Raw genomic sequence first — 12815 nt, forward strand, 5'->3', positions numbered from 1 at the left:
GAGGGGGAGGGAGGGGGCCGGCCCACAGACGTGGAGGAGGGTGGAGGTCTGAAGCTGTATTTTTGGATGTGGGATCTCCTGAATTCAGTGAGTGAGCTGGAATAAAGATTCAGTGTGAGCTGAAGGAGGAGGAGGGGGGAGAACAAGGAGAGCGCTGTGCTGAGGGGAGGGGGGGGAGGAAGGGCTGGACGTCTCAGATCCACGGACCCAGACCTGGGGGGACACGGAGACGGAGGGTCCACCGGATCAGGAAGGTAAAAGCTTTAATTCCACGATGAAGTTTCATGTTTTTCAGGTGAAAAGTGAAGAGAGAGGACGGAAAGTTTGACTTCAAGCTGGACTTCAGAGAGAAGGAAAAGGTTCTGAATAAACCCGGTTCTGTCTCTGAAGCACCCTGCTGGACCCGGTTCTGTCTCTGAAGCACCCTGCTGGACCCGGTTCTGTATCTGGAGCACCCTGCTGGACCCGGTTCTGTCTCTGAAACACCCTGCTGGACCCGGTTCTGTCTCTGGAGCTTCCTGCTGGACCCGGTTCTGTCCCTGGAGCTTCCTGCTGGACCCGGTTCTGTCTCTGGAGCTTCCTGTCTGGTTCTACCTGCAGTTTGATCCTGAGGTTCTGCTGGACTTCCCAGAACTGTAACAAACTTCAGTTCTTGTCAGAATAAAAGCTCAGTCTGAAGGAGCTGATTGGATAAAAACAGTTTAATTAAAGGAGCTTCAGGGACAGTTTTTAGCTGTAGGAAATAAAACGTTAAAGTAATAGTTCTGATCATTTAAAGTGGAGTTCTGTTTAAACATGATGGATAATTCACGTTGCCTCTCAGACATTCAGATGAGCTAAAGGCTAGTCTGATTAAGACCTGAGTGTATCGCTGCTCAATTAGGCCCCGCCCACAAAACCTCCCGATTTTAAAAATGATTTAAAATCAGATTATTTTGGCTCTTTGGTCCCAGAAATCACTGACCTGTCCTCCCTGTCCTCCGGAAGTGACCCCGGCTGCAGCTGAGGTGCTACAGCTAGCTGCTGCTGCTGTTTCACAGGTCATGGAGATGACCTTCGGTTTCTAACATTCTGAAACGTTTGAGTCTGAAGTTGTTTTAAGGCTCTGGTCCTGGTTCTGCTCAGACCAGCCATTAGCTCATCAGTTCTGTCAGAATTAATCAGAGTTACCTGCAGCAGACAGTGGTCAGAGTGATCTCAGTTAGTAGAATCAGGGAGAAATTCTCTTGAAGAGAGCAGGAATCACTAAGGAGTCAGTTGTTAAAATATAAATACCTGAGGATAAAATAAGTCCACAGCTCAAGCCTGACAGAACCCTTTCTTTGCTGCCAACAGAACCTGTCACAAATCTTACTGAAAGGATCCCAAACTGGCCCAGACCTCCTTCCTCGGTTCTCCTTGGTTCTGTTGGTGGAACGAACAAAACGTTTGGGTCTCCTAATCTGATGAAACGTGAGCCGCTGAGCTCTGGTTCTGTGAATGCCGGTGCTGACACGGAAAATGATGCTGGAGCTGAGAAAGGTTTTGTTTCTGATCCGGGCCCGGTTTGTAACTCTGCCTGAATGCTCCGATGACACCGAGCTGAAAGAAATGTTCGAAGCATCAACGTTTCAGGTCATTTTATGAATGACAGAGCAGAATTGTTCCTGTTTGGACCGGTCCCGAGTTCTGGCCAAACCCAACCTGGCCTTTATTTAGAGCTAATAACCCGGTGTGTGTGTGTGTGTGTGTGTGTTTTACTGCAGCAGGAGAAACTAAATCAAGGCTTTGGGCCAAAACTCCTCGACTCGCTGCTGCACGGCTGTGATGTCAGAGGCTGATGTTTCTCCAGAACAAACAGGAAGTGACGCTTCAGTCAGCTGAACAACAAGCTCTCTGTGTTTAGAACCGCTCAGGTTCAGAACCTCTCAGGCCAGAGAAGGAAACTTCATGTGTCTGCAGGACACAGAGAGGGAAAACCTGCTGAATTTTGGTCCGTTCTTCATGTCCAAACGTCTGCAGCTCCTTCAGGTTGGACGGTGCTGCTCGTGTCCAACAGCTGGGTTCTCAGCTGGACTGAGGTCTGGACTTTGATTGGACCTCAGTCCAGAACCTTCAACTGGTTCTCCTTAAACTCGAGGAGTGTTCTTCAGCAGAGGGTTTAGAATGGCATCTCACTGGGCTGGGACTGGGAGTCATGTCCCCAGCATGTCCACAGAATGTGTACATGTGGTGGTTCTCTCAGTTTTGAACTGGCAGAGAAGAGACTGGTGGATCTCATGGTGGAGGGAGTTGCAGTCGTAGAAGTAATAAAAGGATGAAGGGCGTGTAATATATTTAAAGAATACAATATAAATAAATGGATCAATTAGGCTGGTTTCTCAGAAGACTAGCATTCGACTCATGAAGGAGACACGGAGGCTGAAGATTTGCAGTATGCTAGTGAGTTATATTCACAGTGAAAGACATCAAAACATACAAATCCAACAAGAAAAACAGACATCTAAAAGGCCATACAAAAAACATAAATATGCGCAATACTAGAAAAGAAAAACAAAACCAAAATAAATTAATCCCCACAGTTGACTAAGCCCACACCCTTCAGTCCTTTGACCCCAAGCTGGGGTAAACAAATCCCAAGGCAAGCTGGCTTTGGGTAAGGTACTTAACTCGATGTGGTTTAGATCCCAGGTGGGAAATCAAGAGTCAGGATGAGACAGAAAAAGTTCTCAGGCTACAAGGAGCCTCCTACCATCCTGGCAGGAGAGCGGAAGTCTTCACACACGCAAGTGCAATCTTTTTCTTATGGCTCTAGGCCTGGACATTTAGCTCGCCATCTTCTGGCCTGTATAAATAAACAGGACCAGTAAACTTTGAAATCCAATTCAATCGTTCTGATGTGTACACAAATCTATATTCAATAAATATCAAATTCATTATCAATCCAATCAATATCCTATTTAGAAAGATTAAAACACAATTATTCAACCCAGTGTGGGTTCATTCAGCCCCTCACAGTCAAGCATATTGCTAACCGCTACGTCAAAACAACACTCACCAGATCCGCCGGTTGTTCTACATACAATTGACATCTCTCCTGGCTGGTCTGGTGGTAGTCGGCTCCTGTAGCTCAGCTCAGCTCTGCTCTGTTCCCCCCCAATGCATCTAGTGTTCAAACTTCCTGCTCAAATTAATATAGCCAGCCAATAGGCTGCAATACTACATGTGACCTTCGAAACTGGGCAGTGATTGGTTGCTTCATAGTCTCGTGAGAGCGACCCTATTATCAGGATTATCATGTGATTTAATGAAGAGTTTGAGAAACCGGTGAAAGCTAGAAATTTACACCCGGGTTACAGGCGTCACGAGGAAGAGTCAAACGGACCTGTTTACTGAAATCAAGGATCAGCCCAAGATTCCTAACAGCCACAACCAGAAGAGTCGCGTGATCCAACCCACTGCTGCATCCTGCCGGCAGCTCACATCTTTTTATCACTTCAATAAAGAAAGTCTGAAATTCTTCGAACCACAAACGTACTGACCTCTGCTGCCGACGCAGCTCGCTGTCCTCCTGGAAGGTGGACCTCTGTCCCTCTTTCCTTTAACTCTGACTAACTCTGCCCCACACCATGATGCTGCCAGCGCCGTGCTTCACTGTTAGGATGGACTTTTCAGTCAGTTTTTTCTTCCACATGTTTAAGGAAGAAAATCCAAACAGTCCAGTTTTTAAATTCTTCGTGAAGCTCAGCTCTGAGCAGCTTATTGTTTTAATCTGCTCCTCCTCCTCCTCCTCCTCCTCCTCCTCCAGATGCCCTCTCGCTGCAGGAATGCGCTGAACATCGTGGTCACCACCCTTTTCGCCGCGGTGGTCCTCTTCACCATCCTGCTGGCCTACGTCACAGGTGAGCTTGGCTCGCAGGCGGGAACACGGTCATGAGACAAAAACACGCGATGCTGATGTTCTTCTTCTTGTTTTGAAGGTTACCAGTTCATCCACACGGAGCAGCACCACCTCTCCTTCGGCCTGTATGGTGCCTTCCTGTCCCTGCACCTCTTCCTCCAGAGCCTCTTCGCCTTCCTGGAGCACCGGCGGATGAGGGGCCCCGCCTGGCCCCGGCACCTACGGCGCTCTGTGGCCCTCTGCATCGCGGCGTACCAGGAGGACCCAGACTACCTGAGGAAGTGCCTGCGCAGCGTCCGCCGCATCTCCTTCCCGGGCCTGAAAGTGGTGCTGGTGGTGGACGGGAATCGGCCCGAGGACCAGTACATGATGGACATTTTCCAGGAGGTGATGGGCGGGGCCGAGCAGGCGGGCAGCATGGTGTGGAAGGGGAACTTTCACAGCGACGGAGGCAGAGGAGGAGGAGTCGGGGGCGGGAGGAGGAGCGCGGTGCACATGGAGGAGACGGGTCGTGTGGCCCGGCTCGTTCGAGGCCGGCGGTTCTCCTGCATCATGCAGGAGTGGGGCGGGAAGAGAGAGGTGATGTACACCGCCTTCAAGGCTCTGGGAGACAGCGTGGACTACGTGCAGGTGAGAAATAAACCCTGAAATTGACACGAGCTAAAAGAAACAGAGAAGTAGCTAAAAGCTAAAAGTAGCATCCGTCATCGGGCCTCATACAAACGGCTCCTGTGTTCCAGAGAAGGAACAGAAAGCCTTTATTAAACTCCAGCGGGTTTATGATGGACGGCCAGCTGCTGCGTCCTGCTTTGGGTCAGAGGTCCTGTCCACAGCTGACCCGGTTCTGCGGGACCTCAGTGACCCAGCTAGGTTCTCTGTCAGCAGCTTCTCATTTCCCTGCAGGATTTTAGCATAAATACCAGTCAGCATCCTGCAGCTGCTGCAGCATTAATCTGAGCCTCAGTTTGACCTTCTGCATCCCTGAACCCGGTGTGTGTGTGTGTGTGTGTGTGTCTTCCCCCAGGTGTGTGACTCCGACACCGTTCTGGACCCAGCTTGTACCATTGAAATGCTGAAAGTCCTTGAGGAGGATCCGATGGTGGGCGGGGTCGGTGGGGATGTGCAGGTAAGCCTCCGAGGAAACTCCGCCTCCAGCTGCAGCAGAAAACAGTCAGTGATTTCAGTTTAGAGAAGCAGGAAGAAAGCACAGCCTCAGAAAACCCATTTTTAACTTCGGACATTTCTTGAAGTTTCTTTCTCTTAAATCAGTGAGACACAGAAAGCTGTTCAACCTTTAATGCTGAGGCGGAGTGGGGCACCACAGAGAGGAACGCTGGGACACGTTTGTGTTTGAAAGCACAAATTTCCACATTCCATGTTAAAATAATCATCTGGATTGAATTCCTGAAATCAGAATTCCAAATCAGAAAATTGACGTTTTTCCACCTGTGGTCCACAGCTGAAGTGGTCCACAGTGGACCGTCATTGGTCCATCGTTGGTCCACAGTGGACCGTCATTGGTCCATCGTTGGTCCACAGCTGAAGTGGTCCACAGTGAACCATCATTGGTCCATCATTGGTCCATCATTGGACCACAGTGAACCATCATTGGTCCATCATTGGTCCATCATTGGTCCACAGTGGGCCGTCATTTGTCCATCATTGGTCCACACTGGACCATCATTGGTCCACAGCTGATGAACAAATACTAAGAAGGTTGAAATTAAAGCTGCTGGATTCTGATGCAGTCATTAAACCATCTGTTTGTCATTTTCCAGATCCTCAACAAGTATGACTCGTGGATCTCCTTCCTGAGCAGCGTGCGTTACTGGATGGCCTTCAACATCGAGCGTGCCTGCCAGTCCTACTTCGGCTGCGTCCAGTGCATCAGCGGCCCGTTGGGGATGTACAGGAACTCCCTGCTGCAGCGCTTCTTGGAGCCCTGGTACCATCAGACCTTCCTGGGCTCAAAGTGCAGCTTTGGAGATGACCGCCATTTGACCAACCGGGTGCTCAGCTTCGGCTACAAGACGAAGTTCACGGCGCGGTCCCAGTGTCAGACGGAGACACCCACGCAGTACCTGCGCTGGCTCAACCAGCAGACTCGATGGAGCAAGTCTTACTTCCGTGAGTGGCTCTACAACGCCCTGTGGTTCCACAAGCACAGTCTGTGGATGACCTACGAGTCCGTGGTCACCGGCTTCTTCCCCTTCTTCCTGGTTGCCACAGTCATCCATCTTTTCTACCGCGGCCGGCTGTGGAACATCCTGCTCTTCTTACTGACGGTGCAGCTGGTTGGGATGGTGAAGGCTACCTACGCCTGCTTCCTGCGTGGAAGCCTTGTCATGATCTTCATGTCGCTCTACTCCCTGCTCTACATGTCCAGCCTGCTCCCTGCCAAAATGTTTGCCTTGCTTACCATCAACAAGGCTGGATGGGGCACTTCGGGCCGGCGGAAGATCGTGGTGAACCTGATCGGTGCTGTGCCAGTGACCGTGTGGGCTCTGGTGCTGCTCGGAGGTGTGGCGTACACCATCTACTGTGAAACCCAGGAGCCGTTCAGTGAAACGGAGAAGGTCTTGTTGATAGCTGGGACAACACTTTACGGCTGCTACTGGCTCATTCTGCTGGTGCTGTACCTGGCTATCGTAGCCAAACGCTGCAACAAGAGGGAGGAACAGTACCACCTGCCGTACGCTGAGGCATGAACCAGGGGTGCTGCCGGGACGTTCAGGCTGTGTGTCTGACTCTGCTGACAGGAGCTGGGATCTTCATCACTGGTGCTACAAAGGAGAGATGATTGGATCTGCACGGCTCACTGGTGCTTTTCTCTGAACCAAGAGGACTGGATTCAGGTGTTCAGAAGAACAAATTAGCTGTAGAGCTGGAAATCTAATGAACCAAGAAAGTTCAGCTCAGTCCTGTTCCTATTTGAGACGAGTTCAGTCAGACACAAAGCAGAGAAACTGATCACAGCCAGAAAACGTGTCAGCTTTAGAGCTAAAGCCTGAGCTGAACTCGGCTGTTTGGGTCCATTTTTAGAAAGATAAGAGAGAATTAAAAACACCGATAAGAGTAAAGTTCTTATTTGGTCAGACAGCTAACCTCGGAACATTTGGTGTTTCCTATAAACTACTGGAGCAGCTGAAATCTTTCCTCCTCGACAAACTGAGTGTGTCTGCAGCTGCTGACAAAAAGCAGAATTAGATTCTTGATCAACTTCAATTTGGTCCAGAGAGCTAAAAACAGCACATGTGGAAAGGAGGCAACAGGAAGTGGTTTGTTGGGCCCGTTCTCAGCAGATACAGACCCACTTTGGGTCCATCGTGACGGGGACATGTTGCAGAAAAGCTTTTTATCGTTACAGCCTTGTCTCGAAATGAAAACGCCGTTTTAGGAGTTTTTAAAACAGATTCCAGAGTGAAATCATCTGTTTTTATACCGACAGCTGAAACAACGATGATGTCATAGCTCCGCCTCTAATCTAACCTACGACCTGAGGCCGATGACACGCCTCCCAGCGTGGAAGCTCTGTGCTCCCCTCCTCCGTTCCTCTTCCTGGCGCCACAGCGCCACATGCAGGCCAGGCAGAAGCACTGCAGGCTTTTGGTTCATTTGTTGTGCTTCTGTTTGGTTGAAACTTTCTAGGAATAGTTTTATTCTGTGTTTATGAGGATACTTTTAAAACTGAGAAATAAAAAGAGCCTCTCCAGGATCTGGAGGATCTCTGCAGGGTCCTGTGAGGTTTCAGGGTTCATGTGATTAAACACCTGTTAGCCTGAAAGGTTCTGCTGAGAACTCCTCCACCTGCAGCCTTTCACCGTCTGACGGTGTTTCCTCCACAGGAAGCTGAAACCTCCCAGATGGAGAACATCATTTTGGAGCTGTTTTCTGTGTGGATGAGGTCAGAGGTCAGAGGTGAAAAGGTTCAGGAAGTGAAACTGAGAGACCTGCAGAGAGTCTGGAGAACAGGAAGGTTCTGGCTGCTTGGAAGGAGAATATTAAGACTTCCTGCAGTGTAAAAGGAAGCTAGGAGGAAAGATTCAGCATCCAGACCCGACGTCTGATGGTTCTGACAGAACCGGGTCAGGAAATCTTCAGGACGGGTTTTCAGAGGCCCGGCGCCCCCACATGGCGACTAATCATCATCAGCACAATCATCTGCTGTGAGCAGACAATCCAAACCTTCAACCTGCAGCTGTTGTTCACGACGGTCCAGTTCCCAGCCAGCAGAACCACTCAGCGTTTCAGAGATTAAACCGAACAACAAGGTGTCGAGACTCAGCTGTTTTCCTACTGGAACTTTGTCTCTTTTTACATGAAATGTTGATTTTTATTGTAAAGAGATTTAATTTATGCTCCAGAAACCATCCACATGTCTGCAGAGGGCGTTTCAGCTCACTGACACTCTTGTTTCCGGGTTTTCCATCTCGGTGCATCCGAGGAATTTTCCGAGTCATGATAAATGCTTTCTGTTTAAAAGCACAATCCCACCATTGAAAGCAAACGGAGAGTTTCCATCTTCCAGGCGGTTTGCTCTGCTGTCTCCCTCCAACACGTGGAGCGTCCTGCTCACTTCTGCCATTTAATCATCATATTATGGGATGGACCGGGGGGACTAAAAAGGTGCTTCCAAAGTTTTCCAGTGACCTTTAGAGCATCTGTTAAAGGTGGTTTCTGAACATTTCAGCTGGGAGGGGTGGGACATGTCCCTCCGGCTCGGGGTGGGACATGTCCCACGGGCTCGGGGTGGGACATGTCCCTCCAGCTCGGGGTGGGACATGTCCCTCCGGCTTGGGGTGGGACATGTCCCACGGGCTCGGGGTGGGACATGTCCCTCCAGCTCGGGGTGGGACATGTCCCTCCGGCTTGGGGTGGGACATGTCCCACGGGCTCGGGGTGGGACATGTCCCTCCGGCTCGGGGTGGGACATGTCCCACGGGCTCGGGGTGGGACATGTCCCTCCGGCTCGGGGTGGTGGACCCAGCATGGATGGATGAACAGATGAATGAATGAAGTTAAAACTTCTCAGTCTGTTAGAAAATCTTTTTGACTTTTTTTAAACTATTTTTGTAGGAATCTGTCAGTCAGAAGCAGTTTTCCTGTCATGATGTTTTGAAGAGCCTCAGTGATGACATCACTGACCGACCCGACCCGACCCGACTCACTTTAACTTCATTGTTTGAGCTTAAAAACGTGCTGAGGAAATGTAAACGTATGTCAGTGTGGGAGGCGACGGAGCTGCAGCTTAATGAATCGGTCCATTCAGGCCCGGCGCTCTAACAGGACGCCTTTTCACTGGTGGCGGCACGCCTTCATCAAACACACACACGCTGTAAACATCTTTGTCACCCGACTGTTCCCTCCGTTTCACACTGAGACCATCTTATTTCAGACTGAATCTAAAATCCTTAGTTTTATTTTTTTAGTTTAAATTTCTGACTGCGGTCAACTCTTAGGGTCCAGTTATGAGACGTGTGTGTGTGCGTGAGTGTGTGTGTGTGTGTGAGAGTGTGTGTGCGTGCTGTATCTGCTGCTGGGATGAAGATGACCCACCTTCATCACTCTGCCAACTAAAACATCTATTAAATCCTTTCAAAACAAGACGACTTCACTTTGTGCCTTTTTAACTCTTTCATGGTTTTCAGGACAAACTGACCTCCCACCTCTGCTTCTGGTTCTGGCTCTGACCCAAACTCTTATTTTGAAGAGCCTCTGTGTTAAAATGAGTCTGCTGGTTCCTGTCATGTGATAAAACCAGATATTTGTCCAAACGGAGCTAAAAATAAAACAACCATCAGAAGTCAGCAGCTGCTGCAGCATCAAGTTTAGTTTCACAACAAAAACCCAAACAGGCAGCGGCAGCAGCGAGTCCAAAGCCTGAAATATAAACCTGAGACCCGTCCCATCAGTCCAACATCAGTCCAACCCGTCCCATCAGTCCAACCCGTCCCATCAGTCAAACATCAGTCCAACCCGTCCCATTCTACACCTTCTTGGGCACGTTGGTGATGATGGGTTTGGGTCGTGTTTTAAAGATCAGTTTCCGTTTGATGAGCGCAGACACGGAGTAGGAGGTGGAGGCGGGTTCATGCCGGTCCGTTTCCATGGCTACCTGAGCGACATCATCAGCGCCGCCGTCCTGTGAGTGTCCCGGGTGTTTGGTGAGGACGGCGAACGGTTTCTCCAGTTTGACCAGCTTCCCGTAGAGAATGTGATGTCCTACGATCAGCACCGACACCCCCTGGTGGACAAACAGGAAGTTAAAAAAATGAAAACACTAAACAAAAACTTTAACCTTTTGCTTTTCAGTAACATTCTGAGGAGATTTATATCTTTAAATGTTCCAGAACAGCCCCGGGGGTGGGGGGTTCAGAGGTTATAGACATGTTTGGTTTCAGTTAAACTAACGTGGAAGGAGCTAAAGGAACAGAACCGAACCTTTCATGATACAAGAAACTGAAACCAGGTGATTTTACAGGCATGACTAAAGTAAGTCACTGTTTTTCAACAGAAATAAATGATATAAATCTACAGAACATCAAATATTTGTTTGACGAACCTCCTTCGTGTAGAGCAGGTCTCCCATCACGTTTCCTGCCAGCCCGGCGTTGCGTCTGGACACCATCTCACCCTGCAGCTCCACCATCAGCCACTCCGGAGGCCCGTCGTCCACGCCGCCGTCCACGCCGCCTCTGCAGGACAAACACAACCAGCATCAAACAGACGTATCCATCCTGCAGGAACAAGACCACAAACGATCCCAACAAACACTAACAGAAACCCAGATCTCAGTCATGAAGGAGGTCCACAGCAACAAACTGCTTTCCTCTCCAGAACTTAGACTGATCCCGACAGCAGAGATTAAACTGAGCCCAGCAGCAGAACTTAGACTGAGCCCAGCAGCAGAGATTAGACTGAGCCCAACAGCAGACTCATCAGCAGAGATTAACTTTAACTGTCCTGAATTATAAACATAAAAAGATTTATTAATAAACAGCTGAAGACAACCTGAACAAGAAAAAAACCACTACATTAATTTTAAGAGTTTTGTTAAAAGTTTTTAAACAGTTTAACTAACATTTCATCTGTCTGTCCTAAAATAACTTTTATTTATTTCATGTTTAAACTAAAGTTATTTTTTCACTCATCTTTCCACCGATTAACGTGAAGCTTTTAATAAAGTTAAAACTCAGTTTTTACCGGATAAAAACCTGAACCATCCTGTCTGCAAACAACGAAGCAGCTTCCGGATCCAAACACCACCGTTTCCCGCCACTTGCGTCTGCCGGCGACGTCATGACGCACTTCCGCCTCCTCTTTGACTACTTCCGGTTCAGGGGTGATCAACGTGGTTCCTGATGTTTTGAAACGTGCGGCGTGAAAAGTGAGAGAATTTTGTCCAGAAAAATCAGGTGAGGAAAGTTTTAAAATGTTTCAGTAAATTTATAATTAAAGTTTTAGGTTCTTTAAACGGAACCGTTCTTCCGGTTCGAGCTCGTTCGTTTCTGAAACAAACAGAGACGTTAGAACCAATCAGTGAGGTTCTGAAACTCCAACATATGATGGAGGGATTCTAGGTTTTTATTTAAAGATGTCGGAGTTTGATTGACCTCCGAAAATATCCACTGACTTCCATCAGAACCGAGCCAGAAGGACAGAAACCAAAACACCGAGAACTCATGTAGAACCCAACAGAACCTTCAGGCAGAACCTGGTTCATCCTGAGGATAAAAGCCTCCAAACACGAACTGAGGGAGGTGGTCCACGAGTCCAGGACTGTCAGAACCGACTCAGGAGAACCAGGTCCTCGGGTCAGACTCAGGAGAACCTGGTCCTCGGGTCAGACTCAGGAGAACCTGGTCCTCGGGTCAGACTCAGGAGAACCAGGTCCTCCGGACCGACTCAGGAGAACCTGGTCCTCGGGTCAGACTCAGGAGAACCAGGTCCTCCGGACCGACTCAGGAGAACCTGGTCCTCGGGTCAGACTCAGGAGAACCAGGTCCTCCGGACCGACGCAGGAGAACCAGGTCCAGGTTCAGGACTCAGCTGTCCACCTCCACCTGAAGGATCTCTGGTGGATCCCTGTTGTTGACGTTTTGGCTGTGATGTTCTGGAGAACCGGAGGTGATAAATGTAAAAGTCACAGAGAAGTAATCTGTTCCTTTTTGTCCCTCAGGGCTGAATGGGGGAGTTCAAAGTTCACCGCGTTCGCTTCTTTGACTACATGCCCAGTGCCATCCGGGCCGTGGCGTTCTGCCGCCGCACGGAGCGGCTGGCGGCGGCCCGAGCTGACGGCTCGGTGGAGATCTTTAACTTCGCTGACAACTACTTCCAGGAGAAGGTAGTAGTGGGCGGAGCAAGGAGAGCGTTAGAAAGGATCTTTGATCTTTGAATGATCTTTGTTTTGGTTCTGGCGCTCAGGTGATCCCCGGGCGGGACGGGCGGGCCGTGGAGGCTCTGTGTTGGGTGGGTCGGCGTCTGTTCAGCGCCGGATTGGATGGAGAAATCACGGAGTACGACCTGGAGAACCTGAGGCCCCGATACAGCCTGGAGGCCTACGGAGGGCCCGTTTGGACCATCAGCAGCAACAAGCAGGGGACTCTGCTGGCGGTTCGTAGTTCTAACCAAAGGTTCTGCAGAAATGTCCATTTATCAGCTCCTCATTATGAAGGAGAGGAACCTGGTTTAGAGAACAGAACCTGGTTTAGAGAACAGAACCGGGTTTAGAACTCTCTGAAAACTAAACACCATTGACGTCTACGGGAGAATTTTTCAGTTACGTTCTTCTACAGTCAGAACTCAAAGTTTCACCTTTTTGTAAATATGTGAGAATCTGACCGATGGAAGAATGACGTGTCGGGTGGTGTCAGGTTCAGTCGGGTGGAGTCGGGTGGTGCAGTCGGGTTCAGTCGGGTGGTGCTGTCGGGTGGAG

General features: G+C 49.4%; 3 protein-coding genes across 4 annotated transcripts in view; 2 read left to right on the top strand and 1 right to left on the bottom strand.

Moving 5' to 3' along the window:
- Positions 1–189: 189 nt before the first annotated feature.
- Positions 190–6734, top strand: has3 (hyaluronan synthase 3). The gene is made up of 5 exons (XM_017441042.3): positions 190–254; positions 3788–3881; positions 3960–4510; positions 4905–5006; positions 5659–6734. The coding sequence occupies exons 2-5, from the start codon at positions 3788–3790 to the stop codon at positions 6586–6588; spliced, it is 1677 nt and encodes a 558-aa protein (XP_017296531.1). The 5' UTR covers positions 190–254; the 3' UTR covers positions 6589–6734.
- A 2625-nt stretch (positions 6735–9359) lies between these two features.
- Positions 9360–11259, bottom strand: chtf8 (CTF8, chromosome transmission fidelity factor 8 homolog (S. cerevisiae)). Its single transcript, XM_017441044.3, has 3 exons — positions 11084–11259; positions 10443–10575; positions 9360–10124 (listed from the first exon to the last, which is right to left on the bottom strand). The coding sequence occupies exons 1-3, from the start codon at positions 11179–11181 to the stop codon at positions 9867–9869; spliced, it is 489 nt and encodes a 162-aa protein (XP_017296533.2). The 5' UTR covers positions 11182–11259; the 3' UTR covers positions 9360–9866.
- utp4 (UTP4 small subunit processome component) overlaps positions 11179–12815 on the top strand; it is a 12492-nt gene continuing 10855 nt past the window's right edge. For both annotated transcript variants that reach the window (XM_037978051.1, XM_017441035.3), the window contains exons 1-3: positions 11179–11295; positions 12060–12224; positions 12305–12493. In XM_037978051.1, the coding sequence (XP_037833979.1) occupies positions 12066–12224; positions 12305–12493 (348 nt within the window). In that variant the 5' untranslated portion in view covers positions 11179–11295; positions 12060–12065. The remainder of the gene's footprint in view (positions 11296–12059; positions 12225–12304; positions 12494–12815) is intronic.

The sequence above is a fragment of the Kryptolebias marmoratus genome, linkage group LG11 (assembly GCF_001649575.2).
Source record: "Kryptolebias marmoratus isolate JLee-2015 linkage group LG11, ASM164957v2, whole genome shotgun sequence".
In the NCBI taxonomy this organism is placed as follows: domain Eukaryota; kingdom Metazoa; phylum Chordata; class Actinopteri; order Cyprinodontiformes; family Rivulidae; genus Kryptolebias; species Kryptolebias marmoratus.

Excerpts from the sequence above, each read along its gene's own strand:
- has3 (XM_017441042.3), top strand. The coding sequence starts at position 3,788 with ATGCCCTCTCGCTGCAGGAATGCGCTGAACATCGTGGTCACCACCCTT. Across the intron at positions 3,882-3,959 it reads CCTGCTGGCCTACGTCACAG|GTTACCAGTTCATCCACACG; the intron begins GTGAGCTTGGCT and ends CTTGTTTTGAAG. Across the intron at positions 5,007-5,658 it reads GGGTCGGTGGGGATGTGCAG|ATCCTCAACAAGTATGACTC; the intron begins GTAAGCCTCCGA and ends GTCATTTTCCAG.
- chtf8 (XM_017441044.3), bottom strand. The coding sequence starts at position 11,181 with ATGACGTCGCCGGCAGACGCAAGTGGCGGGAAACGGTGGTGTTTGGAT. Across the intron at positions 10,576-11,083 it reads ATGGTTCAGGTTTTTATCCG|AGGCGGCGTGGACGGCGGCG; the intron begins GTAAAAACTGAG and ends TTTGTCCTGCAG. Across the intron at positions 10,125-10,442 it reads ACCTGCTCTACACGAAGGAG|GGGGTGTCGGTGCTGATCGT; the intron begins GTTCGTCAAACA and ends TTTGTCCACCAG.